The 23768-nt window shown below is 42.9% G+C and overlaps 1 protein-coding gene across 1 annotated transcript; it reads right to left on the reverse strand.

Annotated features, from left to right (window-relative positions):
• Window positions 1-22249: 22249 nt before the first annotated feature.
• On the reverse strand, window positions 22250-23131 carry LOC116507068 (vomeronasal type-2 receptor 26-like; the record flags this gene model as incomplete). The annotated part of the gene is made up of 1 exon (XM_032215006.1): window positions 22250-23131. A coding segment is annotated over one exon (882 nt), but the record flags the coding sequence as incomplete, so codon positions are not given.
• Between the last annotated feature and the right edge of the window lie 637 nt (window positions 23132-23768).

The raw sequence follows: 23768 nt of genomic DNA on the forward strand, positions 1-23768 counted from the left end.
TGTTGTAAGTTCAGGGAAAGATTCATTCTCTTCCTGAGATGCAGAACATCTTCCTAACTTGAAAAATAACCAACTGACTCAGAAATTATGGCAGTCATTTGGTGAAAAATCTGCTTTGCCTGTAACACTTTTGAGACAATGGTGGGATTCAATGTTTTAACAACCGGTTCTGTGGGCGTGGTTTGGGGCATGTCTGGGGCATCTCACTGGCTCAGGGTTGACTCAGCCTTCCATCCTTCCGAGGTGGGTAAAATGAGGACCCTGATTGTTGTTGGGGGCAATATGCTGACTCTGTAAACTGCTTAGAGAGGGCTGAAAGCCCTATGAAGTGGTATATAAGTCTAACTGCTATTGCTATGTGGTCAAATAACTGGGTGGACATGGCTAGGTGGTCATGTGACTGGGTGGGTGTGGCTAGGTGGTCATGTGACTGTCTGGGCAAGGCATGTGAAATGAGTGGCATGGTTGTTAAGAATACTGTGATGGTCATAGGTGTGAGAAACTGTTGTAAATCTGAGGACTAGTCATAAGTAGAAGCATCGGTCATAACTCACGTTTTTCAGCCCTCTGAATAGTCCCTATGTGTACGGAAATAAAACTCACCTAGTCTTTGACTCACGACCACAACTCAGCCCAAAATTCCTGTTGCTTAAGTGAGACGTTTTTTCAAAGAGAGTGTTGCCCCTGTTTTACGACCTATCTTGTCACCGTGGTGAAGTGAAGCACAGTAGTTGTGAAATGAGTGACATGGTTGTTAAGAATGCTGTGATTGTTATAAATGTGAGGACCAATCATAGGTGTGAGGACCGCTCCTAAATGCGAGGACCAGCTATAAATCACTTTACCTGGGAAGAGAAAATATCTGAATTTCAGCTATTTTAAAATAATCCAGGCAAATTTTCTTCCCTGGACCAATTTCCACCTGTCAAGTGGACTCTGTCCGAAGGGGGGAGGGGTCATGGGGGTGTGAGACGCCCAGCTGTCCTGATACCAGGTCAGCCTGTATAAGCTCCGGTTTCCTCCCCTTTCCTTATTTTAAGAGATGAGCAAAAGGACCTTGTAGGTCATCTAGTCCAACCCCTGCCCCGTCCAAGCAGGAGACCCTACATCATTTCTGACCAATGGCAGTCCAGTCTCTTCTTGAAAGCCTCCATTGAAGAAGCTCCCACAACGACTGAAGGCAACTTCTGTTCCATGGGTGGATTGTTCTCCCTGTCAGAGCAGGGTGGGAGGGCGGGAGTCACACAGTCCCTGGACAGAGCAATTTACCAAAAATTAAGGGAGTGGCTGGTGAAGGCTGGCAAGCGAAGAAAGCGAGTGAGGAGGAGCAGAGAGCAGTAATATTCAGTTACTTTGAAGAGTGTCTGACACTATAGTTAGTTAATGTTTGAAAAATATTACGGAAGAGGAACAAGTTTCACCAGACAAGACTGAGACTGAGCTGAAAGTGGATTTGAAAGTGACAGTGTTTGAAAGTGACAAAGATGTTACACTGTATATATAAAAGAATGGTAAATATTTTCATAAATACAATTATTTAATTGAAAAATAAACACTTAAAATGGAAATACAATTAACAAACCAAGGGAGTTTGTTATTTTGTGCCAGTATTGGCACAAAAATATTTCCTAGCCAAGGCTACTTCACATTAGACCAGGTCAGGGGTTGACAACCTTAAACACTCAAAGTGCCACAAAGGTCTTAACCGGAAACACACACATACACACCCGTTCATTTCTGGAGCTGACTGGACGTCTGGTTCCCCCACCATAGAGTCTCCTCCTAGGGAAGCATCCTTTTTCCTGTACCTGTCCTAACTGATTATCCTATCAATTGTAGAGTCGACTGGCGACAGGGAGCTGCAGGAGAGGGATGGGAGAGCCACGTGAATTAGAAATAGCCTTCCCTAATGGGTGTGGTTAATGCCAGATTGGCAACTGGGACTTTTATGCCGGATTTGAAATTAGACCCCCAATATCAGAGGCTTTAGACGGCACCATCACTGCCTTTAGATCATATTTATGGATGCCAGAAAACAAACAACTGCTTTTAAAAAGGAGTCCCACTCTGAGACCAGATGGTGCGAGTAGTCAGGACCCTGGTCTCAGGCTGTTGTCGCTAAATGCCAGGTCTGTGGTACATAAAGCTCCTCTCGTCCGGGACTTAATTTTAGACGAGAGGGCAGACCTGGCATGTATTATTGAAACCTGGCTGGGCCCAGAGGGAGGAGTCCCCCTCGTAGAGCTGTGCCCAGAAGGATTTCAGGTGCTGCACCAGCCGAGAGCCCAGGGAAGGGGTGGGGGTGTGGCTATTGTTATCCGGGAGTCATTAGCTCCTCGTAGGGTCCCTGCTCTGGAGCTTGTCGGGTGTGAGTCTCTGCTGATAAAGTTGGACCTCAAGGGTCAAGTGGGTCTGCTGTTAACGTACCTGCCTCCCAACAGCGTTGCAGCAGCCCTCCCCTCGCTCCTCGAGTCGGTAGCCGAGCTGGCAATTGAGTTCCCTAGTCTGATGGTCCTGGGGGACTTTAATTTGCCGTCGCTCGGTGAACACTCTGATGGGGCGCAGGAGTTCATGGCTTCCATGACAGCCATGGGCTTGACCCAAGTAATCCGGGGCCCAACCCATTCAGCGGGACACATGCTCGACCTCGTATTCCTCTCGGAGCAGTGGATTTGTGATCTTGGTCTGAGGGGTAACGAGATCATACCCCTGTCGTGGTCAGACCACTGCCTACTGAGGCTTGACTTCCGGAGACCAAACCCCCACTGTAGGGAGGAGGAACCGACCAGGTGGTTCCGCCCCAGGCGACTTATGGAGCCGTTAAGGTTCCAGACGGAGCTTGGGGTCATTCCTGATACTTTCGCCCACAGTCCGGTAGAGACTCTGGTTGCTGCTTGGCACTCGGCAGCATCGGAGACCCTCGACCGGATTGCGCCACTACGGCCCCTCCGAGGCGGCGGATCCCGGAGACCTCCTTGGTTCACCGAGGAACTCCAGGAGATGAAGCGCCGGAGGAGACGCCTAGAGCACCTATGGAGGTCCGATAAGTCCGAATCGAACCGAGCAATGGTAACCACCAGCACCAAGGAATACACCAGGGCACTTAGGGCAGCGAAAAGATCTTATATAGCCACCTTGGTTGCGTCCGCTGAGTCCCGCCCAGCTGCCCTGTTTAGGATAACACGCTCCCTACTGAATAGGAGGGAAACGGGGGAACCCCTGCAGGGCAGAGCTGAGGATTATGCCCAATTCTTAGCGGACAAAATTGCTCGATTTCGGTCGGACTTGGACTCCATCTCTGCATTTCCAGCCGAGGCACAAGAGGATGAAGTAGACCACCTCTGGGTTGAGTTTCAGGATTTTGCCCCTGGGGATGTGGACAAGGCCATGAGGGCTGTAAGTGCCTCCACCTGTGTACTGGACCCGTGTCCCTCATGGCTGGTTACTAACAGCAGTGAGGTGACACGAGGCTGGATCCAGGCGGTTGTTACCGCCTCTCTTCGGGAGGGGAACTTCCCCGCCACGCTAAAAGCGGCGGTGGTGAGACCCCTCCTGAAGAAGCCATCCTTGGATCCAGCTGTTCTTAATAACTATCGTCCAGTCTCCAACCTTCCCTTTCTTGGGAAGGTTGTTGAAAAGGTGGTGGCCTTCCAGCTCCAGCGGTCCTTGGAGGAAGCAAACTATCTTGACCCCTTCCAGTCAGGCTTCAGACCGGTTACAGCACAGAAACCGCTTTGGTCGCATTGACTGATGATCTTTGGAGAGCCAGAGATGGAGGACATCCCTCCATCCTGGTTCTCCTTGACCTCTCAGCGGCTTTCGATACCATCGACCATGGTATCCTTCTGCGACGACTGCGGGAGGTGGGAGTGGGAGGCACCGTGCTGCGGTGGTTCTCCTCCTACCTCTCGGACAGGTCGCAGTCGGTGTTAGTGGGGGGGCAGAGATCTACCCCTAGGCCCCTAACATATGGGGTGCCTCAGGGTTCGGTCTTATCCCCCCTACTATTCAACATCTACATGAAACCGCTGGGAGAGATCATTCGCAGGCACGGGATAAGATACCATCAATATGCGGACGATACCCAGTTGTATCTGTCCACCCCGTGCAAACTCAATGAAGCGGCGGACGTGATGAGCCGAGGCCTTGAGGCCGTTATGGACTGGATGAGGGCTAACAAGCTTGTACTCAACCCGGAAAAGACCGAGTGGCTGCTGTGCTTCCCTCCCAACAATTCGACCAATACTCCATCACTCAGGCTGGGGGGTCAAATTCTACACCCCTCAGAGAGGGTTCGCAACTTGGGAGTCCTCCTGGACCCACAGCTATCCTTTGACCACCACCTGACGGCTGTGACCAGGGGCGCATTTGCCCAGGTTCGCCTGGTGCGCCAGTTGCGACCCTACCTGAATCGGGAGGCTCTCACAACAGTCACTCGGGCCCTTGTGACCTCTAGGCTGGAATACTGCAATGTGCTCTACATGGGGCTGCCCTTGAAGAGCATCCGGCGACTTCAGCTAGTCCAGAACGCGGCCGCGCGAGTGATCGTGGGTGCACCTCGGTTCACCCACATAACACCTATCCTCCGCGAGCTGCGCTGGCTACCTGTCGATCTCCGGGTGCGCTTCAAGGTGCTACTAGTCACCCATAAAGCCCTTCATGGTAGTGGATCTGCGTACTTGAGAGACCGCCTTCTGCCAATTACCTCCCTGCGACCAATTAGATCTCACAGACTGGGCCTCCTCCGAATTCCATCTGCCAGCCAGTGCCGGCTGGCAACTACAAGGAGGAGAGCCTTTTCGGTAGTAGCTCCGACCCTTTGGAACGAGCTCCCCGTGGAGATTCGTACTCTCACCACCGTCCAGGCCTTCCGCATAGCCCTTAAGACCTGGCTAGCCCATCAGGCCTGGGGACAAAGATAATCGCCCCTCCCGAATGATGAATGAATGTTGCTCATTATTTTATTCTATGTTTGTCTACGTCACTGTTTGTATCTTCCCTTCCCCGATCTTATGTAAGCCGCCCTGAGTCCCCTCAGGGAAAAGGGCGGCCTATAAATGTTAATAAACCTTAATAAACCTTAAACCTTAAACTTGCTGAAAAGCAAGGAGATGAGTGCATGGTCGTTCAAAGGCCATTAGACACAAAAACAGCTGAGAAAGATAATATAAACCAGAACAAAAGCTTCAATGTAAACTGATGAAATCATTTATTTATTGTACTTAGATAATTGTGCTAAGAATAAAGTAATAGTTCTTGACTGGTAACCATCCAAAGATAAAGTTTACAATTCAAGTCATGTGTTTGTGTATAGGCACACACACACATACACATATAAAGTATATATAATTTATATACATATTACACACACACACACACACACACACACGTATGTATGTATGTATGTATGTGTATATATGTATATGTGTGTGTGTGTGTGTGTGTATATACATACATATATATATATATATATATATATATATATATATATATATATATATATACATACATACATACATACATACACACACACACACACACACACACACACACACAGAGAGAGACATACACACACAGAGAGAGCTAAGGCTTGCGAACGACTTCTGCTTGAAATGCAGGATGCAAGTACAGCAAGCAACAGTGATTTCCATGGACCATCATCACTCAGTTTTTTCTTTTAGAAATGCTCTGGTTCAGTCACAAGCCTTCCTCTGCAGGATGAAACCCCAGTTCCAATCTCCAGCATCTATGGATGTCTCAGGAATGCCAGTGGCCTGAATCCCTCAGGAGGTCTTCCATATTTCTGATAGACGGTGGCAATGTATCTCTTTAGAAGAGAATCTGAACATAGAAGTAGGAATGGGGAAAAGAATGGATACAGCAGGTTCATTCCTTAAGTAATTTCAAATACTTATCTTTTAGACGATACCCATTGCCAGGTGTGGCAGGAAGAGGTGCCAGGCAGGAGAGTGGAGAAGAGTTCCAGAGGAAAATCCTGTTTGCTGCTACCAGTGTGATGCTTGTCCAGAAGGGACCATTTCTAACCAGACAGATAGAGCAGACATCAAATTTAAATATTCCAGGATCAAGAATCAGCCATTCATTAAATCAATATATTTTTGTTATTGTGTCATTTTTTTTAAATTGACATGTACTCATATGTTTCAAAAGAACTTTTCAGTTTAAAGATGTAAACTGCCCTGGGCAGAGAGGTCCCCTTTCCTAACTCTCAGCAAGGATAGTTTGAGGGCACAATTTATGAGTCCCCAACTTCCATTTCTGCTTCTACTTTCACCTCCAATTGGGAAACCAACTTCCAGTCTTTTCCTGAGGAAGTGGGGTATGTGGTCCAAGTTTTTATTTGATCATTTAAGGTGTGCTTCTTCCAGCAGTTCAACCTCTGAAGAAATAGACCTGCCAGAGAAAGAGGAGATCCACCTATTTATGTCTCTTTGATGGAGACGGAGGGAGCAAAAAATGTCTGAATGACCAGATTTGAGGATCAAAGCAGAGAGGTTAAGGCAGGGATAATGTACTCAAAAACAAAACAGGAACATTCAACATCCAGCAATCTATCAATCTTCTGTGGGTCCCATTATAAAATAGGAGAAAAAACAGGCAGCAACATCAAACTGAAAGCCACATTACTCATGGAAGTGCACATAGAATGGCTAGCTGGAACTGAACAAATCCTCATCACTAACTAATCAGGATCATCCTAAATGAATGAGGATTTTCTCTTGTTGATGTCCCATAAATAGCACAGGGGATTATTTCATTGCTCCCTTTGCAGGTTGTTAGGTAGGGTGGACGGATGAGGCAGACTTAGGGTCAGTAACAACCAGCTCTTTATTCAACGACTGCTATCTACAATCCAGTGAAGGTCTTGTCCAGCAGCAACCTTTTTCTAGGGCTCCGGCAGGGCCTTTGGCCAATCAGATTCAAATGTGTTCCCGCTGGTATCAGCGGACCTTGGTGTAAACTATATACATTCACAGTATGTAACACCCCTCTCCTCTTAGTTAGGTTCATCCAGCTTGTGTTGTAGTCATGCAGGTAGGTGGGTTTTTTGTTGGCTCGCCCAGACCTGCACATTCAGTTGGCGCCAGATCTTCAGTCAGGTTAGACAGACCTGTTGCTTTGCCTGGTGGAAGCTCCTGGAATTTTTCACAGGGCACGGCTGTTGTTCCTAGAGCTGGCTCTCTCAGAACTCGTTGCGACCCTGCAACCTCAACAGATAAGTCCCCCGGTACCTTCAGGATTGAGATCTCTGTGTAAGGAGTGAATTCGTGTATTTGTATTTTTGTATTTGTATTGTGCTCCATTTGGGCAGGGCTTTGACTAACTCGTGCAGGAGTTACGTCTGGCTTCCTGAGATTGGATTCGGAGAGGCGGCTACGGAGTTGGTCAATGTGCTGCCTCCACATTGGTACTCCCAGTGGTAGCACTTGGTGTGATATGCTGAATAAGGAGGAATTGATCCACCTGTGTTTTCCAATCTCCTGGCTAGGGCTTCTTTAGCGGATTGCACCATTCTCTCTTCCTGTCCATTACTGGCCGGATGGAATGGAGCGACCAGGGCATGCCTGATTCCCTGCACTGCTAAGAAGGTCTCAAATTGGGGCCCATTGTCAGAGACCAAGACATCGGGTAGGCCATGGGTGGAGAAAAGTCTCCGTAGTGCTTTGATGACCACTTCTGCCATGGTAGTGAACATGAGGACTATCTCTAACCATTTCGAGTATGTGTCCACAACTACCATGAATACTTGCCTGTGCCATATTCAATTTAGTGAAAACTTTTCCAGGGTCTAGCAAATGTAGTAAGTGCTGTACAATGGGTACAGGATAAGCACTTTGTTGTAAAGCTTTATTTATTGTACATTTGTAATCCACACAGATGCGGACTGACCCATCTGGCTTGACCGGGGTCACTATAGAGGCCTCCCAGCGTGCATGTTCTACTGGCTCTAGGATTCCTGGCCAATGAGCTTGTCCAATTCCAGATCAATTTGGGGGCGGAGAGCGAAAGGCACTCTCCTGGGCTTCAGCCTAATCGGGGCTATGTTCAGGTCCAAGTTAAAAGATATGGGGGTCCTTGGGCTCAGAATATTGAAGAACCTATAATGCTGGACACATGGGAAAAAATATGGGTAAGAAATGTAAAATTTACACAAGCACAAAATTTGAGAGAAAATTTTTATAAGATGCTTTATAGATGGCACTTAGATCCCAAAAAGCTTGCTTCTATGTATTCAAATGTTCAGCCTAAATGTTGGAGATGTGGTTCTTTCGATGCTACATATTTTCATATATGGTGGACATGTCGTAATGTTAAGGCATTTTGGATAAAAATTTGGTGGATCCTGCAAAATATCTTCAAAAAAAGGATAAAATTCACTCCCAAACTGTTTTTACTAGGTATATGTACTGACTTCGTAGCAGTAGAGATTAATTTGGTTCTGTACTTAATAACGGCAGCAAGACTCTTGGTGGCGCAATACTGGAAGAAGAAAGACCTGCCTACAATTCAAGAATGGACTTTAAAGGTTACAAACTTAGCCGAAATGGCAAAAATTTCAGCATATCTTAAAGAACATTCAAATGAGAAGTATAAACGAGACTGGAAAAAATGGATTGATTATATACAAAGCAAATATGGGACTAGGAAATTCCAGATAGCTTATGCTTAAAATTAGTAATAACGTAAATTGTTAAAAATTTGGGTAACAGTAAGAAGCTGAGTTCAATGTAGAGATATTTTAGACTGTGATTGTCAAAAAGTTATACCATGTATGGGCTCTGGGAAGTCGGGGGGAGGGAAGGGAGGCGGGGATCTAGGGGGAGGGGGGAGGGGGGAAATATAATATGTGTTAAATTCTAAAGCATGATTGCACTTGTATACTGTGGTTTTTATTAATGTTAGTGTTAAAACAGAACAAACTGAATATATCGGAAAGTAAGAGATACCGAAGGGAGGAGCTGAATGAAAGAAGAAGGAGAGCAGAGAGAGTGAGAGAGAGGAGGAGGAGAAGGAAGGGAGGGAATGGATTAAGAGAGGGAGTGATAGGGTTAGGGTTAGACAGAGGGGGAGGGGAAGTAGGTGTAGAGGGGTATGAGAGAAGGAAGAATGAAAGTTGGAGGGGGATGAAAGAGGGTGTATGGTGGGCTAAGGCGGTATATTGGGTTTGTATTGTAGGGGGCATTCTCTATAAAAGCGAGGGCTGTGTTTATTACTTAATGTTATATGTCTCGGTTGCACAGTAAACATGTGATTGTATAGAATGAAATGGAAATAAAAAAGATTTGTACTATAAAAAAAAAAAGATATGGGGGTCCCCACATACTTACCAAGACCGGTGCCAACGATGTCCTTGAACTCCTTAAGTAGTTCTTTGGTGGTGTTGTCTCAAATGGCATTGATTCCGGTCACCTCAAGGCCCAGGGGTTTGAACCAGTCCAGCCCTAGGAGGCTCTGCTGGATGCTGCTGACTACCATCACAGGAAGCAGTCTGTTGAATGACTTGTATTGCACTCAGAAAGTGCCTTGTCCAAGAACCAGGACTCAGTTCTCCTGGTAGTTGCTCAGGCGTATGTCTGGAACCCACAGCTTGTGCCTCTTTAAGTTGGGGACAATCTTCTTAAGTGTAACCCAGGGCATGATTGTTAGTGATGACCCTGTGTCAATCTCCATGGAACATGGGGATCCCTCAAGGAGGACTGTGATTCTCAGCTTTTTGGCTCGCGTTATGCAGGTCTGGCTGATGGTTATCTGGAACGTTGCTCCAGTAGTTCCCTCTGGCTGCCTTGGTCATGGTTGCCATGTCCCTCATCATGGTGGTTTCAGGTATGCCGGTTGGTTTCTTGGCTGTCTGGCTGCTATGAGGAATCCACTCCTACAGATCCTGGCAATGTGTCCCTTTCGTTCGCAACCCTGGCAGATGGCGTCCTGGAAATGGCAAGTTGATCTCTGGTGGTTTCCTCCACAGCTTGCGCAGGGCAGGAATTGCGATTCAAATTTCTGCACCAATTCATTCGATCAGTGTGCATGTGGTAGATGTTATCATCGCTGTCTGATACTTCTGGCCCCGTGGTCTCATGATGCATGCCTGTGGTTTTGTGTGCGCTCTTTGGTCTGCTTTGTCTCTGCAGTGTTTCTGTTGATTTGGTCGAGGACTCGGTAGCCCTGGCTTTGTCTAGGGCGATCTGGAAAGTAACATTAGTTTTGGCGAGCAGCCTCCTCTGTAAGTTAATGTCCCAAACACCACATATAATGCAGTCTAGGAGGAGCTCGTCGAGATCTCTGAATTCACAGTATGCAGCAGTCTTTTGAAGTACGGCAACATATTGGTTGATTGTTTCACCTTCCTTCTGGTTCCAGAGGTTGAAGTCATGCCTCCGCACATATTTAGATGGTCTGAGAGTGTAGTGTGTTCACAGCATCTGTTTTAGCACCAAACAAGTGACTGAATGCAATGCTGTTGGTCCTTCACCATCTCTAACACCTCTGGTCTGCAGTAGCTTAGGAACATTGCCTTCTTCCAGCCTTCGGACAGGCCCAAGATGTCGTTAGCTTCAAGGAAACAGTTGAACCTCATCATGTAGGAATCCCAGTGCTCGGCGGCTGGGTCATACGGTGCTGGTGAGGTGTGCATAGTCATCTTGTCTTGGGTGAAGCTGATTCAAATTTGCCGCTTTAAGATGGCTGCTTGCTGCCATGCTTCGCTCCGGGCTGGATTACTTGCTGGATTGTTTTTGCTCTTTCGGTGCCTTGTTGCCTTCTGATCCCATCCTCGTCATCAATGTTAGATAGGGTGAACAGATGAGGCACACTCAGGGTCAGTAACAAACAGCTCTTTATTCAGTGATTGCTATTTACAATCCAGTGAAGGTCTTGTCCGACAGCAGTCCTTTTATAGGGCTCCAGAAGGGCCTTTGGCCAACCAGATTCAAATGTGTTCCCGCTGGTAGCAGTGGACCTTGGTGAAAACTATATACATTCACAGTATGTAACACAGGTCAACAACCGAAAGGCATCACTCATGTGATTTATTCAGGAAGAATAATGTGTATGATAGTTGCTGAAATAATCCTTAGACAAAGACTTTTGATTCCAGATGCAGCTCACTGTGAACCTTGCACAGAAGACCAATTTCCCAACAAGGACAAGGACCAATGCATTGCCAAGAAGATCCACTTCCTTTCCTATGAAAATACCTTGGGATGCATTTTAGTTTTTCTTGCTCTTTTTATCTCTGGGATCACTTCTGCAGTCCTGGTGATTTTCTATAAGCATCATGACACCCCAATTGTGAAGGCCAACAATCGAAATCTCACTTACATCCTCCTGGTCTCTCTCTTGCTCTGCTTCCTTTGCTCCTTCCTCTTCATTGGTCAGCCAGTGAAGTTCACCTGTCTCTTCCAACAATCTGCCTTTGCCATTCTCTTTTCCCTTGCAGTTTCTTCTGTTTTGGCAAAGACTGTCATGGTGGTTCTGGCCTTCATGGCCACCAAGCCAGGGAACAAGACAAGAAAGCTCTTAGGAAAACCACTGACCAACTCCATTGTCATAGCCTGTCCCCTGGTCCAAGCCCTTCTTTGTGCCACATGGCTGGGAACCTCTCCCCCATTTCTTAACTTGGACTTCCACTCCTTGTTTGGAGAGATCATCTTGGAATGTAAGCAAGGCTCAGCTGTAATGTTTTATGGTGTCCTCTCTTACCTAGGACTTTTGGCCCTTGTCAGTTTCACAGTGGCATTTCTAGCTAGGAAATTGCCTGACAGCTTTAATGAAGCCAAGTTCATTACTTTTAGCATGCTGGTCTTTTGCAGTGTTTGGATCTCCTTCCTCCCCACCTACCTGAGCACCAAAGGGAAGTCCATGGTGGCTGTGGAGATCTTCTCCATTGTTGCCTCTGGAACTGCTCTCTTGGCTTGTATCTTTTCCCCCAAATGCTACATTATTCTGGTGAGGCCTGATCTGAATTGTAGAGAAAATATAGTAAGAAACAAAAATTTCTAACTAATGCAAGGAGTTTCCTCATTTATATTTTTCTTTATGGCATGTTTAGAATGCGATAAGATTTCTAATAAATGATGACGTGAAGGAGGAATTTCTCCAAAAAGAATTTCTTATCAAGTTCTGCAACTGCTTAGAATATTCCTGTGGTCAGTTCTTTGTTTTCCATGTTTTCAAAGCACCTTAATGAGGTCCAATGCCCTGTATAGATGGAAAACCTGTTATTAAATATATGTTTATTATTTCTGATATTTCCAAGTTTATATGGTAAAGGGGAAAAAAACAAAAATTAGATTCAAACTACTGCAAGATGCTAAGGAAAAATGGGGGCTGTGTTTATCTGAGTTGAAATTGTATTTTGAGGCATGTTGTCTGGCCTGGTTAAATGAGCTGGTGAACCTCCATAATAAGAGGCTACCTGAATTAGAGGGTCACAAATTAAGGTTTGGATGACATGGTTATTTATGGCATAATAAATAAACATTGTATGATTCAATGGACAAGGAATTTTTGACATTATGTGATGCTTGAACAATGGGAAAATATGTGGATGAAAGGTTTAAAATTTACACTAAACTATAAAATAAAAATTTTATAAGATGTATCACTGGCATTTAACACTGGATAAGTTATCCAGAATGTATAAAGGTATTTCAAATGAATGTTGTTGGAAGTGTAAAAGAAAGAAGGAACTTTTACCATTTGTGGTGGACATGTGATAAAGCAAAGACATTTTGGAGTAAGATTCATATTATAATACAGAATATTCTTCAAATTAAAATAAAAATGAAAACAGAAAGTTTTCTTTTGGGTTTAATGGAAAAAATGTGGAGAAAAATTTTGATATTATTGACAGCAGCAAGACTATTATAGACCCACAAATGGAAGGAGACTTGGATTCCCACTATGGATGAATGGCTACAGAAGCTGATGGAGTTGGAAGAAGTGGCAAAATTGATCGTTTTGGTTAAAGGAAAGAATATAAGTACCTTTGTTTCCACATGGGGACCGTTTCTGAACTTTGTACTCGAGGTGGGGAAAAAAATGAAAATTTGATTTTAGGTTTTACCGATTAGATTTATATGTTTTTATAGAAATGGCTAGCTAACATTATTAGAGAAAAACAAAAAGTTGTACCTTGATGTTAATGCTTTATTTTTACTTTAATAGAGGGAGTCAAAAGTCAATGTTTCTTCTTTTCTTTTCCCCAATTTCTCCTCACTTTTCTCTCTCCATTTTCTTCTTACTTACTTTTGTATTTTGTATTTTATCTTATAACCTAATAAAAATGTGAAATTGGAAAAAAGATGTGTTTATTATTTTAAGGATGAAATTTTCTTACTTTGTTCCTTACTTTATTTAGTTTATTATTAAGGTAATGTTTTAAAGAATTCAATGTCAGTGTTTTTATACATATGTGGCTGTTTCCTCAGGTGTTTGAGGCTTTATAGAACTTGCCTATCACTATTCAGTTGTTCTTGAAATAGCAGAGTTTAAATCCCCCTCACTTCCAGATCTGCAGTACGGCCTCATCAATGTTGGGCAGAAGTTCCCTGAGAGGAATGAGTAATAAATGTCATATTTGTATGTAGCATGTTAATCATCTCTTGTAACATTTCATCTTGTGGACTTCCCTGGTAAATCACGCTATTCTGTGAGATCTGTGTGCACAGAAGTTCTCCACAGGAATCGCTCTATCTATGCCCAACATCACAATCAAATGTCTTCAATGAGGACAAGTTCCCACTAATGTCATTCAAGTTATGACTAGGTATGATAGTCACCAAAGTCAGGAGGCAGCTACAAATCACAGAGTGGTCATTTAATCCTGGGTCGTACAGAATTGGTATGTTGAGGATAACATCTCCATTTTCATCAGACAGCCTTTCCTGTGAGAAACAGAAACATAGGAGGAATGTGTGCGAATTATCATCATAAAATAGCAAGCTCAAATTCTCTGGTTTTCAATAAACTTTATTAAAATGTCTATGGCAACGTAACCAACATACTTTTTTTTATTAAGGTAATATTTCTCTACTGAAGTTAGTAACAATAGAAGAGTGGCAACATAATTGATAGTTTGTTAATTATGAATATGCATGATTACATCATCTATTCCTTATGTATACAGTATATCATTTCTTCCTCCCTTCTCAAATGCATGAATATGGCTGCATCCTTTGATCTTCAAGCGTTCCTCCCACTATTCTCTGGAGAAAATGTATCCCAAGCACACTCTTAACAAGCAATACTGCTGTGAGACTTGATTATTGGTTTTTGGTCCTGCATTTGAAGCCTGAAGGATTAAGCAGTTGTGATAGCTACATAAACATTACAGATAGTCCTTTTTTAGCAACAATGATGAAATAGTAACTTCACAACCCATCACATTGATGAGGATGTAACAATTGGCTGCAGTCGCCTTGCCCCAAGCACCTCACCCCAACCTCCCCATTTCAGCTAATGCACCGTGGCCAGCCCTCCCCATCAGTCCCTTCCTGTTATCCCCTCCCAATCATTCCCCCAACTGATTCTCCCTAACCACTGGTCCCCAGCCACCCTCCAATCACTGTCTCATTCTGGCCGGTTGACTGCAGTACAAATTGCCCTGGCAGATTTGCAATATGGGACAATTAGTCCTGCGTGTCTCAACTGTTCCCAGATCAAAACCATTCTCAGAAGGTCTTTCCCTCTGCAACAACCTCCTCCTCCTCTACTGACACCTGGAATTGGAGACCATTCCCCATTTTTTTCATCTTCACTTTGCAAAGAGGGGTGTATGAACCATAGCAGCTAGAGAGAGAAGAATGCCATGGGACAGCTGGGATGAGGGGGCTGGCACGAAGTGACTATAGCCAATTGTCCTAAACTACACATTGACAATGTTCACAGGTCAACAAAGCATAAAGAACTGATGTTGTTCCATAAGTGTTGGGACAGATGTGCTTAGCAAGCACTTCCAGCATGATTTTGGTAGCAGCCACCAATGGTGTCAGGTTTCCAAGTGATGAAACCCATTCCAAGAAGAAATGTGCAAAGTTGAAAACATTTTTTTTTTAAATTTAGGTAGACATCAAATTGGCAAAATCGGTTGTAATTCCGGATCTGAGACAAACTGGAATTACACTACATAATATTGAAAGTTAGAAAATCCCCAATAAACACTCCATCCACATTGACCGGTGTCTTCAAACTCCACCTTCCATTCTCACCAGGAGCAGCCTCTGTTCCCACAGAAAAGAAGGTTACCTAGTCAAAACAATCCTCACTATCTATTCGTCCCTCCCCCACCTTAAGAATGTGGTGAGCCTGAAAATCCCCCTTACATAGTAAAGAGAAAGAAAAGGAATAAATGAGTATATAGAGAGCTAAATAAAATGGCTACACATATGTCAAATACGGGCTGGACAAATGGCGTCATTCAGCTGGTGTCACATGGAAAATGGTGGCCACCTCTGTAATTGCACCATGTGGCCGTGTGACAAGGTCATTCATTCTGCTTCCCTCTTGCTGTTTGTGGAGTGTTGCGGAAAATGCTGGAGTTCCACCGAAGATGAAGTTTCAGGTGGAGTCAACAACAGTGATTTTATTTCGCAAAGATGATTAGGGACTGGAGGCTAAAACATATGAAAAATGAAGAACAGTTGCAGGATCTGGGTATCTCTAGTTTGATGAAAAAGACTAGGGATGAGATGACAGCAGTCTTCCAATTTTTTTTATTCTTTATTTTTATTTTAATTGAACAAAAACACAAAAAAGAATAATCCTTCATTACATCTTGTAGAAAGTGTGTGGATTGGTTACAGATAACTTTCGTGCATTTCTTCCACAGTCATTACATATAGTTCATATTAGATGATACACTTTAAATCAAAAATCTTTTTATACCTTTGAGACCGCCTACTGCCACATACCTCCCAGCGGCCAGTAAGATCCCACAGACTGGGCCTCCTTCAGATGCCGTCAGCCAGACAGTGTTGGCTGGCGGGCCCCCGGAGGAGAGCCTTCTCTGTGGCTGCTCCGACACTTTGGAATCAGCTACCCCCAGAGATCTGGACCATACCCACTCTCATGGCCTTCAGGAAAGCTGTTCAAACCTGGCTGTTCCGGCAGGCCTGGGGCTGTTGACCTCATTGTTGAGGTCCAGCCCCGATTAGAATGAATGCATGTAGTTTTGTGATTTTAAACTGTCTTTCTTTTCTTTCTTTTTTTTTCTCTTTTTTCTTCTTTTTTGTAAGCCGCCCGGAGTCCTTCGGGATTGGGCGGCATATAAATTTTAATAATAAATAAATAAATAAATAAATAAATATCTTACTATCAATGTACCACAATTGTCATTTGACTACAATTATTTGAACATGATTTTACCTCAAATCATTCATACTTAAAGACACAACCACATTAGCTATTTCAAAAAATCCTCCAATAACATTACACCTTTATGACATATTTTAAGTAAAAGTCAATTAATAAAGTTTCTAAACCTTCCCCCCCCCCCTTTCCCGCCAACTCACAGTTTAGAATTTATATCCAAGTTACTTTTGCCAATACCATAGCATGTATATATTATTAAACAATGTCCATTGACATTTCCTTGTTGTTATAATTGGCTAAAAATCATTTACTATTTATGTCCCATCTCCTCTCATCAAACCCCCCCCCCAAAAAAAACCTTCCACCTTTATAACAAGATCTAAATAAAATGTTGTTAATAAAATTTCTTTTACTAGATTGCCAATACATGTATATATCATTACACTGTATCCATTATCATTTCATTGTTGTTATTATAGTTAATTAATTGTTAGCGAATAAACATTTGATAACAATCTAAAACAATCTAAGAGTTACAAAATTCCTACTTATTAATCAACTATTTTTTTTATTATCAACTTTCATTGTCAACCTGTATCTTTCCAGTAACAAAACAGTTTTATCTCTCTTGCCAATTGTGGTGTCAGTCTTCTTTTTATCTCCTTTATAAGGTTTTTATAGACTTCTCTCCGCAATTTGTTGCCTGAAGGATCTCTCAGGTAATCTCATTGCCCACCAGCTGCTACTAAAATTAGTTTGTCTTTGGTTGTCAATCTTGCTTCTGAAAATTTTTTTCTTCTTAAGTCCATCATTATTACTATTTTTTTTCTTATGTGTCCTGTAATCTGGGGTACAGCTCCAATTCTCCGAATTCCCTTTTCCATAATCCCTTCTTTCCACTTTCACCCACATTTGCTCCATTAATAAATTCATCTATTGTCTTATCTTTATCTTCTATATATTCATTCTCCCTTTTAATTTTTTGGGCTCCAACCCCATCATCTTTTCCTGTGAGGAAGACTTCTCTTTCCAACTTTTTCTCAATTCTCCCATATCCTTCCAATAGATTTTGAATTCCAGCCAAGATATTTTGGAATGTTAAGGTTTCCTCATCTGAATATTGATCCATGTTTCCAAAACAGAAGAGAGAAAAAAAACTAATAATGACTGCCACTCTAGTCTTCCAGGCCTCTCTACTTTTATTTTAAATTGACTTGAACAAAAGTTCTTTTATGCTCTTCAAAAGGAAAGGGTTCTGTTCCCCCTTTCCTTCCTTCCTTCCTTCCTTCCTTCCTTCCTTCCTTCCTTCCTTCCTTCTTCCTTCCTTCCTTTCTTTCTTTCCCTGCCAAAATAATTCTCAGAGGCACCTGTGAAAACCGTTCCTGCCCTTGGTTCTTTATCAGTTTTTGTAAACAAGTTGTAAACCCTTCAGTTGCAAAGTTAATGAAGTCAAGTAAGAAGAGTGATAGGTTGTTTCAAAAAAACTCTGAGTCGCAGTTAATTTTCACCTTCTGTAGGAAACAAAGTTCTTTAGATTTCTTTTAGTGTGGTTTAATAACAAGTATTAGGAAGAATTGTTAAAATAAAAAGGAAGGATTGAATCCAGAAGTCAAAAAATAAAGCAACAAGAAGCAGAAGAAAAAAAATAAATCTGTTCACTTTAAGAGGAAAAATGGAGAATGTGACGAGCATTTCAATCCACAAAAAATACTTAGAATGACAAAGGGGAAAAAATCTTTCCACAACGATCCCATTAGGATTATTTTTGCCGCTCAGTTCTTTTGTTTCAGGATCTAATTTGGCTTTAAAGAAACATTTCTTTGGGCAGTCTTTAGCAAAATAGAAAAAATACCTCACCAGATGGACTCACTTTCTCTCTTCCTTCCTTCCGGAGCGTCCTGATTTCATCAGCCTAGGGGCTGCCTTTTACAGCGGGCTTGAAGCACTTCCCTTGGGTCTATCAGGGATTTTGCCATATCCTTGAGACCAGCAAGGCTTCGTCTTTCTGATCACCATCTCTATAGGTCTCAATGGACTCCCCCAGCAGCAAAAGTATCAACGGCGGTCTCTGAGTATCTTGACTGCATGTTGTAACATTGTGACGTGGCTCCTCCTTCTCTCCATTGAAATCACTTTTTCCCACCCTAATAGCATCCTGACCTTCAAGAAGTTTTTCCCAATCTCAACCATTTCTTAACCTGCCACAAATCAAACCTAAAATGTGTTATGTGCAAATCAGGCTTTGCACCAAATGGCTGCCATATTTTATGATCCAATAAAGCCGTTTTTCCAGTTAGAAGGACGTTCTGCCTCCCTTGGAGAGGAGAGAATGAAACTTTCCTTGATTTTATAATGTTGCCTTTCAAATCACATTTGTGGCCCAGATGATTGCATCAGAGTTAATGGTGAAAACCTGGCCTGGTGGAGCCCCAGGATCAATGTGCCTGACTTTCACAAGAACCATTGATTTATTGTGAATGGAAACCTAGTTGAGAAGTTCATAACGAGCAGATCCCAGCCCATTTTCTGAGAAGGAGACTTCTTCTCCAGCACTGTTGTTGAACCGGACATTTCTCAAATAGGGAAGAAGCTGAAACAAAAGGGACCTTCTGAAATTGGAGCAATTGGCTGAAAGCCACACATGAGACAACATGGCTCCTATCATTCTATCATGGCCCTCATTCTAGCAGATGGGTTTAAGTCTGAGAAGGTCTACAGCAACATTGGGAGAGATTTAAGCAATCAGGGTTAACACCAAGTGCAACTGCCCTTGAGACTGGGAATTTGTATCATGGTTTCTTCAGCTCCTCTTTTATGAAATAGTATCTACGCATAAGGATTTTAATGCCAAACTCCAAATTTCATTGTTTGGTTTTCTCCATGTTTTACTTGATTCTGAAGTCTTTGCATGTAAATTTGTCTTACAACTGACAAATACATTTTAGGAATGATTCAATGATTACTTTAAAAAGAGAGTGGTATAGTGGCCTAGAGGTGAAGATGCTTGGTTCAATCCTAGGCAGCGACAGATATTTCTCTATCAGGGCACTAACAGAAAATATCTGCTGTGAACTCTGCATAGGCATCAGAAAGGGCATCCGGCCAGCAAATGCTCAGCTCTATTCAGTTGCCCTGACTCCACCCCAGTAAAAGAGAGGGAGGGAATTTTCTTTCAAAATGGTGTGTAATTCCCCTGATTTTCTATCATAAACAAACAGAGGAGAATGCAGAAATCAGATCCATAGTGGCACAATGGTTAGAATGCTATATTGCAGGCAAACTCTGTCTGCTGCCATGAGTTTGATCTTGACTGGTTCAAGGTCAACTCTGCCTTCCATCCTTCTGTGGATGACTCTGTCATCAATTTAGAAAGGGCTGAGAAGTGTTATAAAAGTCTAAGTGCTATTGCTATCTAACTAAGTGGGGCCATGTGGACAGAATTGGATGCCCTGGGTTGCCCCTTCACATAAAGGTCCACAATTTATCCATTGATGGAAAAAAGCCTGATGAATTTTAGACTGGAACAGGTTGGATTCAGCAAACATACTGAGAGAAACTGAGGTGGTTCTGGAAATGTCCCCACAAGGACTTAAGCTGCCCCATTGAAGCTTCCTCCACAAACACACCCAGATTTTCATCCTGCTCTGGGCTGACACCTCCCCCATGAAACAGTCATCTCCTGAAACTCCATTGAGGGTCTTTTAGGACCCTGTGCATTCAAACTATACACTAAAAAATACTTGAATGAAGAAATGAATAGAGAATTCTGCATAGCCCCAAGTATCCATGTGTACACATATGCTCTCAATATTAGTTTTATTATTTCTGTGTGAATTTTCTTTGCCATGGTAAAACAACTTGACTCTTCTTTTCAAAGATTCTTCATTAAAACAAATAAAAGGACAAAAGTTCCTGCTGGAAATCAACATCCATTTGTTCAAAGTCAACCTATATTACCAAGTTGGGAAAGACAACCTCATTGGGAACAAGTGGCTTTCATGAAAAATTAAAGGGTGGGTGACTCTTGCAGACTCTTTATTTATTAAATTTTTATGTTGCTTTACACAAGGTGACTCTGGGTGGCTAACAAATGTATTGCGATCAGTCATATCGGTTGAATGTCAGTTGTGAAATGAGCAAGTCTCACCCTCTTTTCCTCCCTTGTCCAATTTTTTTTAATTCTAAGCAAGCCCCAATGTCAAAACAAAAGTTTCCAATCCCTGCATTAGTCAGATATTTTTGTTCTTTGTTACATTGTCTGTGATTCTATTTGAACTTTAGCAGAAAACAGAACATTTGGGGGACCAGATATAAGCCAAAAGACCAGTTCCTGGGTCAAAAATACTCACTGGGGACAACTGACATCCATGAAAAGTAAAATAGGAAGTGTTTGTTGCTGATCAGCAGGTTTCCCAAAAATGCTTTTTCAAGAGGCAACTGGACTTCCTTGTTGTTGTTGTTTTTTGAAGATGTTTTTTGAAGCTTCCAAGAAGCTTCTTCAGCTCTGACTGGATGGTGGGGAATGGAAGGATTTATACTCCTTGTAGACAGCTGGTCATTTGCGTTCTTTTAGAGAGTCATTGAGGCCACCTGTAGGTTTATCCTTGTCCTCAGAGTCACCTGAGTGGTGCAAATGGGGGTTGGGCCTTCTTAGAACTGCTTAAAGGACTGTGTTGTGGACAGGAAATATATGATGTCATATCCTCCCCCCTCTGTTGAGAGAGGACTGATCAATTTTGACATGTTCAAACCAGTAGTCCTAACTATCCAAAATGTGGGTGTTGCTGTTTTCAAAGACTGGCCATTATCTTTCTTCTTCCTTCCCCTCCCCACCATCCAGTCAGAGCTAAAGAAGCTTCTTTGATGAGAAGCGAAACCTCTTCAAACACAAACAAGAAAGTCCAGTTTTCTCTTTAAAAAGCACTTTTGGGACAGCCAAGACCTGGATGACTGAGAATATTCATAGACACTAGCAGAGAATTCTCAAAGCCTCAAGAAACTATGCAAATAAATATATATATGCTTAAAACCACTGACACCAAATCTTAACCTTTTAAAACACTGTAGTAAAAATACAAATTAAATGAATAAAGTAACAAAATATCCTCCTTAATATAACTAACATATATTTAACTCCAAGCATTATTTCCACATAGGGCACTTGGTCTCAGTGGGGACAATGGGAAGACATGGGGAGGGGGGAAGGCTAGGTGATGGTTGCTGACATCAGATATAATGTGACCAGTTTTAGCATTTGATAAGGTATTATTTAATCAACATGTTCCTCCTTCTCTGTCATTATCTTTTAGAAATATCTCCGTATATTAAACATGACTCAATATAAATATACATGTTTCCTATTCTTGCATTAGAGATGTTTATTCCTTATCATATTTTCTCTAAAGTCAAGATGGGGCCTCAGTAGGATAATGTAACATTTGGGGGGAAAGATGCAAGCCAAGAGACCAGCCTCAGAGGCCAAGATGGAGAAGATATCCACGGCCACCATGGACTTCCCTTTGGTGCTCAGGTAGGTGGGGAGGAAGGTACCAGGACTGCAAAAGACCAGCATGCTGAAACTAATGAATTTGGCTTCATTAAAATTTAATCTATATCTTAAGAAAAGGAATACAAGCAGGAAATGATACAAAGAGTCAGAAAACTATGGAAACAAATATATGTCTGCATTATTGCTGTTGATAGCAGGTTTTTTTGTTTACTTATTCATTTACTTATTCATTCAATCTTCATATCTGTGCACCTCAAGCAAGCAACACTTTTGTAACCAGTTATCATAGTTGATAAGGCATTATTTAATGGATATGTTCCTGTTTCATGGTCAGCATGTTTTAGAAAACTCATAGGATACTAAATGTGCCTCAAAGATAAATTTAAATGTCTTCCATGCGTGCATCAGTTAGAGATTTTTGTTCCTTATCATATTTTCCCTACAATTCAAATGGGGTCTCAATAGAATAATGAAGCATTTGGGGAAAAAGATGCAAGCCAAGAGACCAGCCCCAGAGGCCAAGATGGAGAAGATTTCCACGGCCACCATAGACTTCCCTTTGGTGCTCAGGTAGGTGGGGAGGAAACTGATCCAAACACTGCAAAATACCAACATGCTGAAAGTAATGAATTTGGCTTCATTAAAGCTGTCAGGCAATTTCCTAGCCAGAAAGGCCACCGTGAAACTGATAAAAACCAGGAAACCCAGGTAGGCAAGAACAGTATAAAACATTGAAGTTGAGCCTTCATTACATTCCAAGATGGTCTCTCCTTCCAAGGAGTGGAAGTCCAAGTTGGGAAATGGGGGAGAGGTTATCAGCCAGGTGACACAAAGAATTCCTTGTATCAAAGGACAGACTAAGACAATGGAGTTGGTCAGTGGTTTTCCTAAGAGCTTCCTTGCCTTGTTCCCTGGTTTGGTAGCCATGAAAGCCAGAACCACCATGAGAGTTTTTGCCAAGACAGAGGAAACTGCAAGGGAAAAAAGAATGGTAAAGGTGGTTTGTCGGAAGAGACAGGTGAACTTCCCAGGTCGACCAATGAAGAGGAAGGAGCAGAGGAAGCAGAGTAGGAGGGAGACCAGGAGGATGTAGGAGAGATCTCGGTTGTTGGCCTTGACAATCGGTGTATCGCGTTGCTTAAGGAAAATTGCCAATATGGCTAATGTCATCAGAGAAAGGAAGAGAGCCAGAGAAGTTAAAGTGTATCCCAGGGTCTCTTGATAGGAGAGGAAGTGCATCTTCTTGGCAATGCATTGGTCCTTGTCCTTGATGGGATATTGGTCTTCTGGGCAAGGTCACAGCGAACAGCATCTGAAATGAAGACTCTTTGGTTCAGTATTTCATGGGCATCCACAGTGAGTTTTATCGCTCCCACTTAGTTTCTCAGGTGTGACTCCCATCTATAGGGGCCAACTCAAAAGGAAAGTGGTGGAAGGGCCCCTGGTCAACATAGGTCCCTGAAAAGGGCAAATCATCCTGGTAGAAAATAAGCCTGGGCAGCATTTGTCATAGATTGTCATCTCTCCCACTCCAATCTCTGGACACTTGTTATTTTGGCCTTTTTGTCAGAAAAAGATAGGCACCTTTTGTTCCCCTTTATAGTGGACGTTGAAGAAGATTGACCTGCCAGTCAGGAACTCGGCTTCATTACATTGTCATTTGTGTGTTATAAGATCATAAGTTGATGCAAATATGTGCAACACACACACACACACACACACACACACACACACACACAGAGTGAGAGACAGACAGAGAGACAGAGACAGAGACAGAGGGACAGAGAGACAGAGAGACAGAGAGAGGGGAGAGAGAGAGAGAGAGAGAGAGAGAGAGGGAGGGAGGGAGAGAGAGAGGGGGGGGAGAGATCTGCAATAGGTGGGAGAGCCAAGCCAATTCCTCAAATTGAAATCAGTTTCTCCCATC

Source organism: Thamnophis elegans, chromosome 1 (assembly GCF_009769535.1).
Source record: "Thamnophis elegans isolate rThaEle1 chromosome 1, rThaEle1.pri, whole genome shotgun sequence".
Taxonomy (NCBI): Eukaryota; Metazoa; Chordata; class Lepidosauria; order Squamata; family Colubridae; genus Thamnophis; species Thamnophis elegans.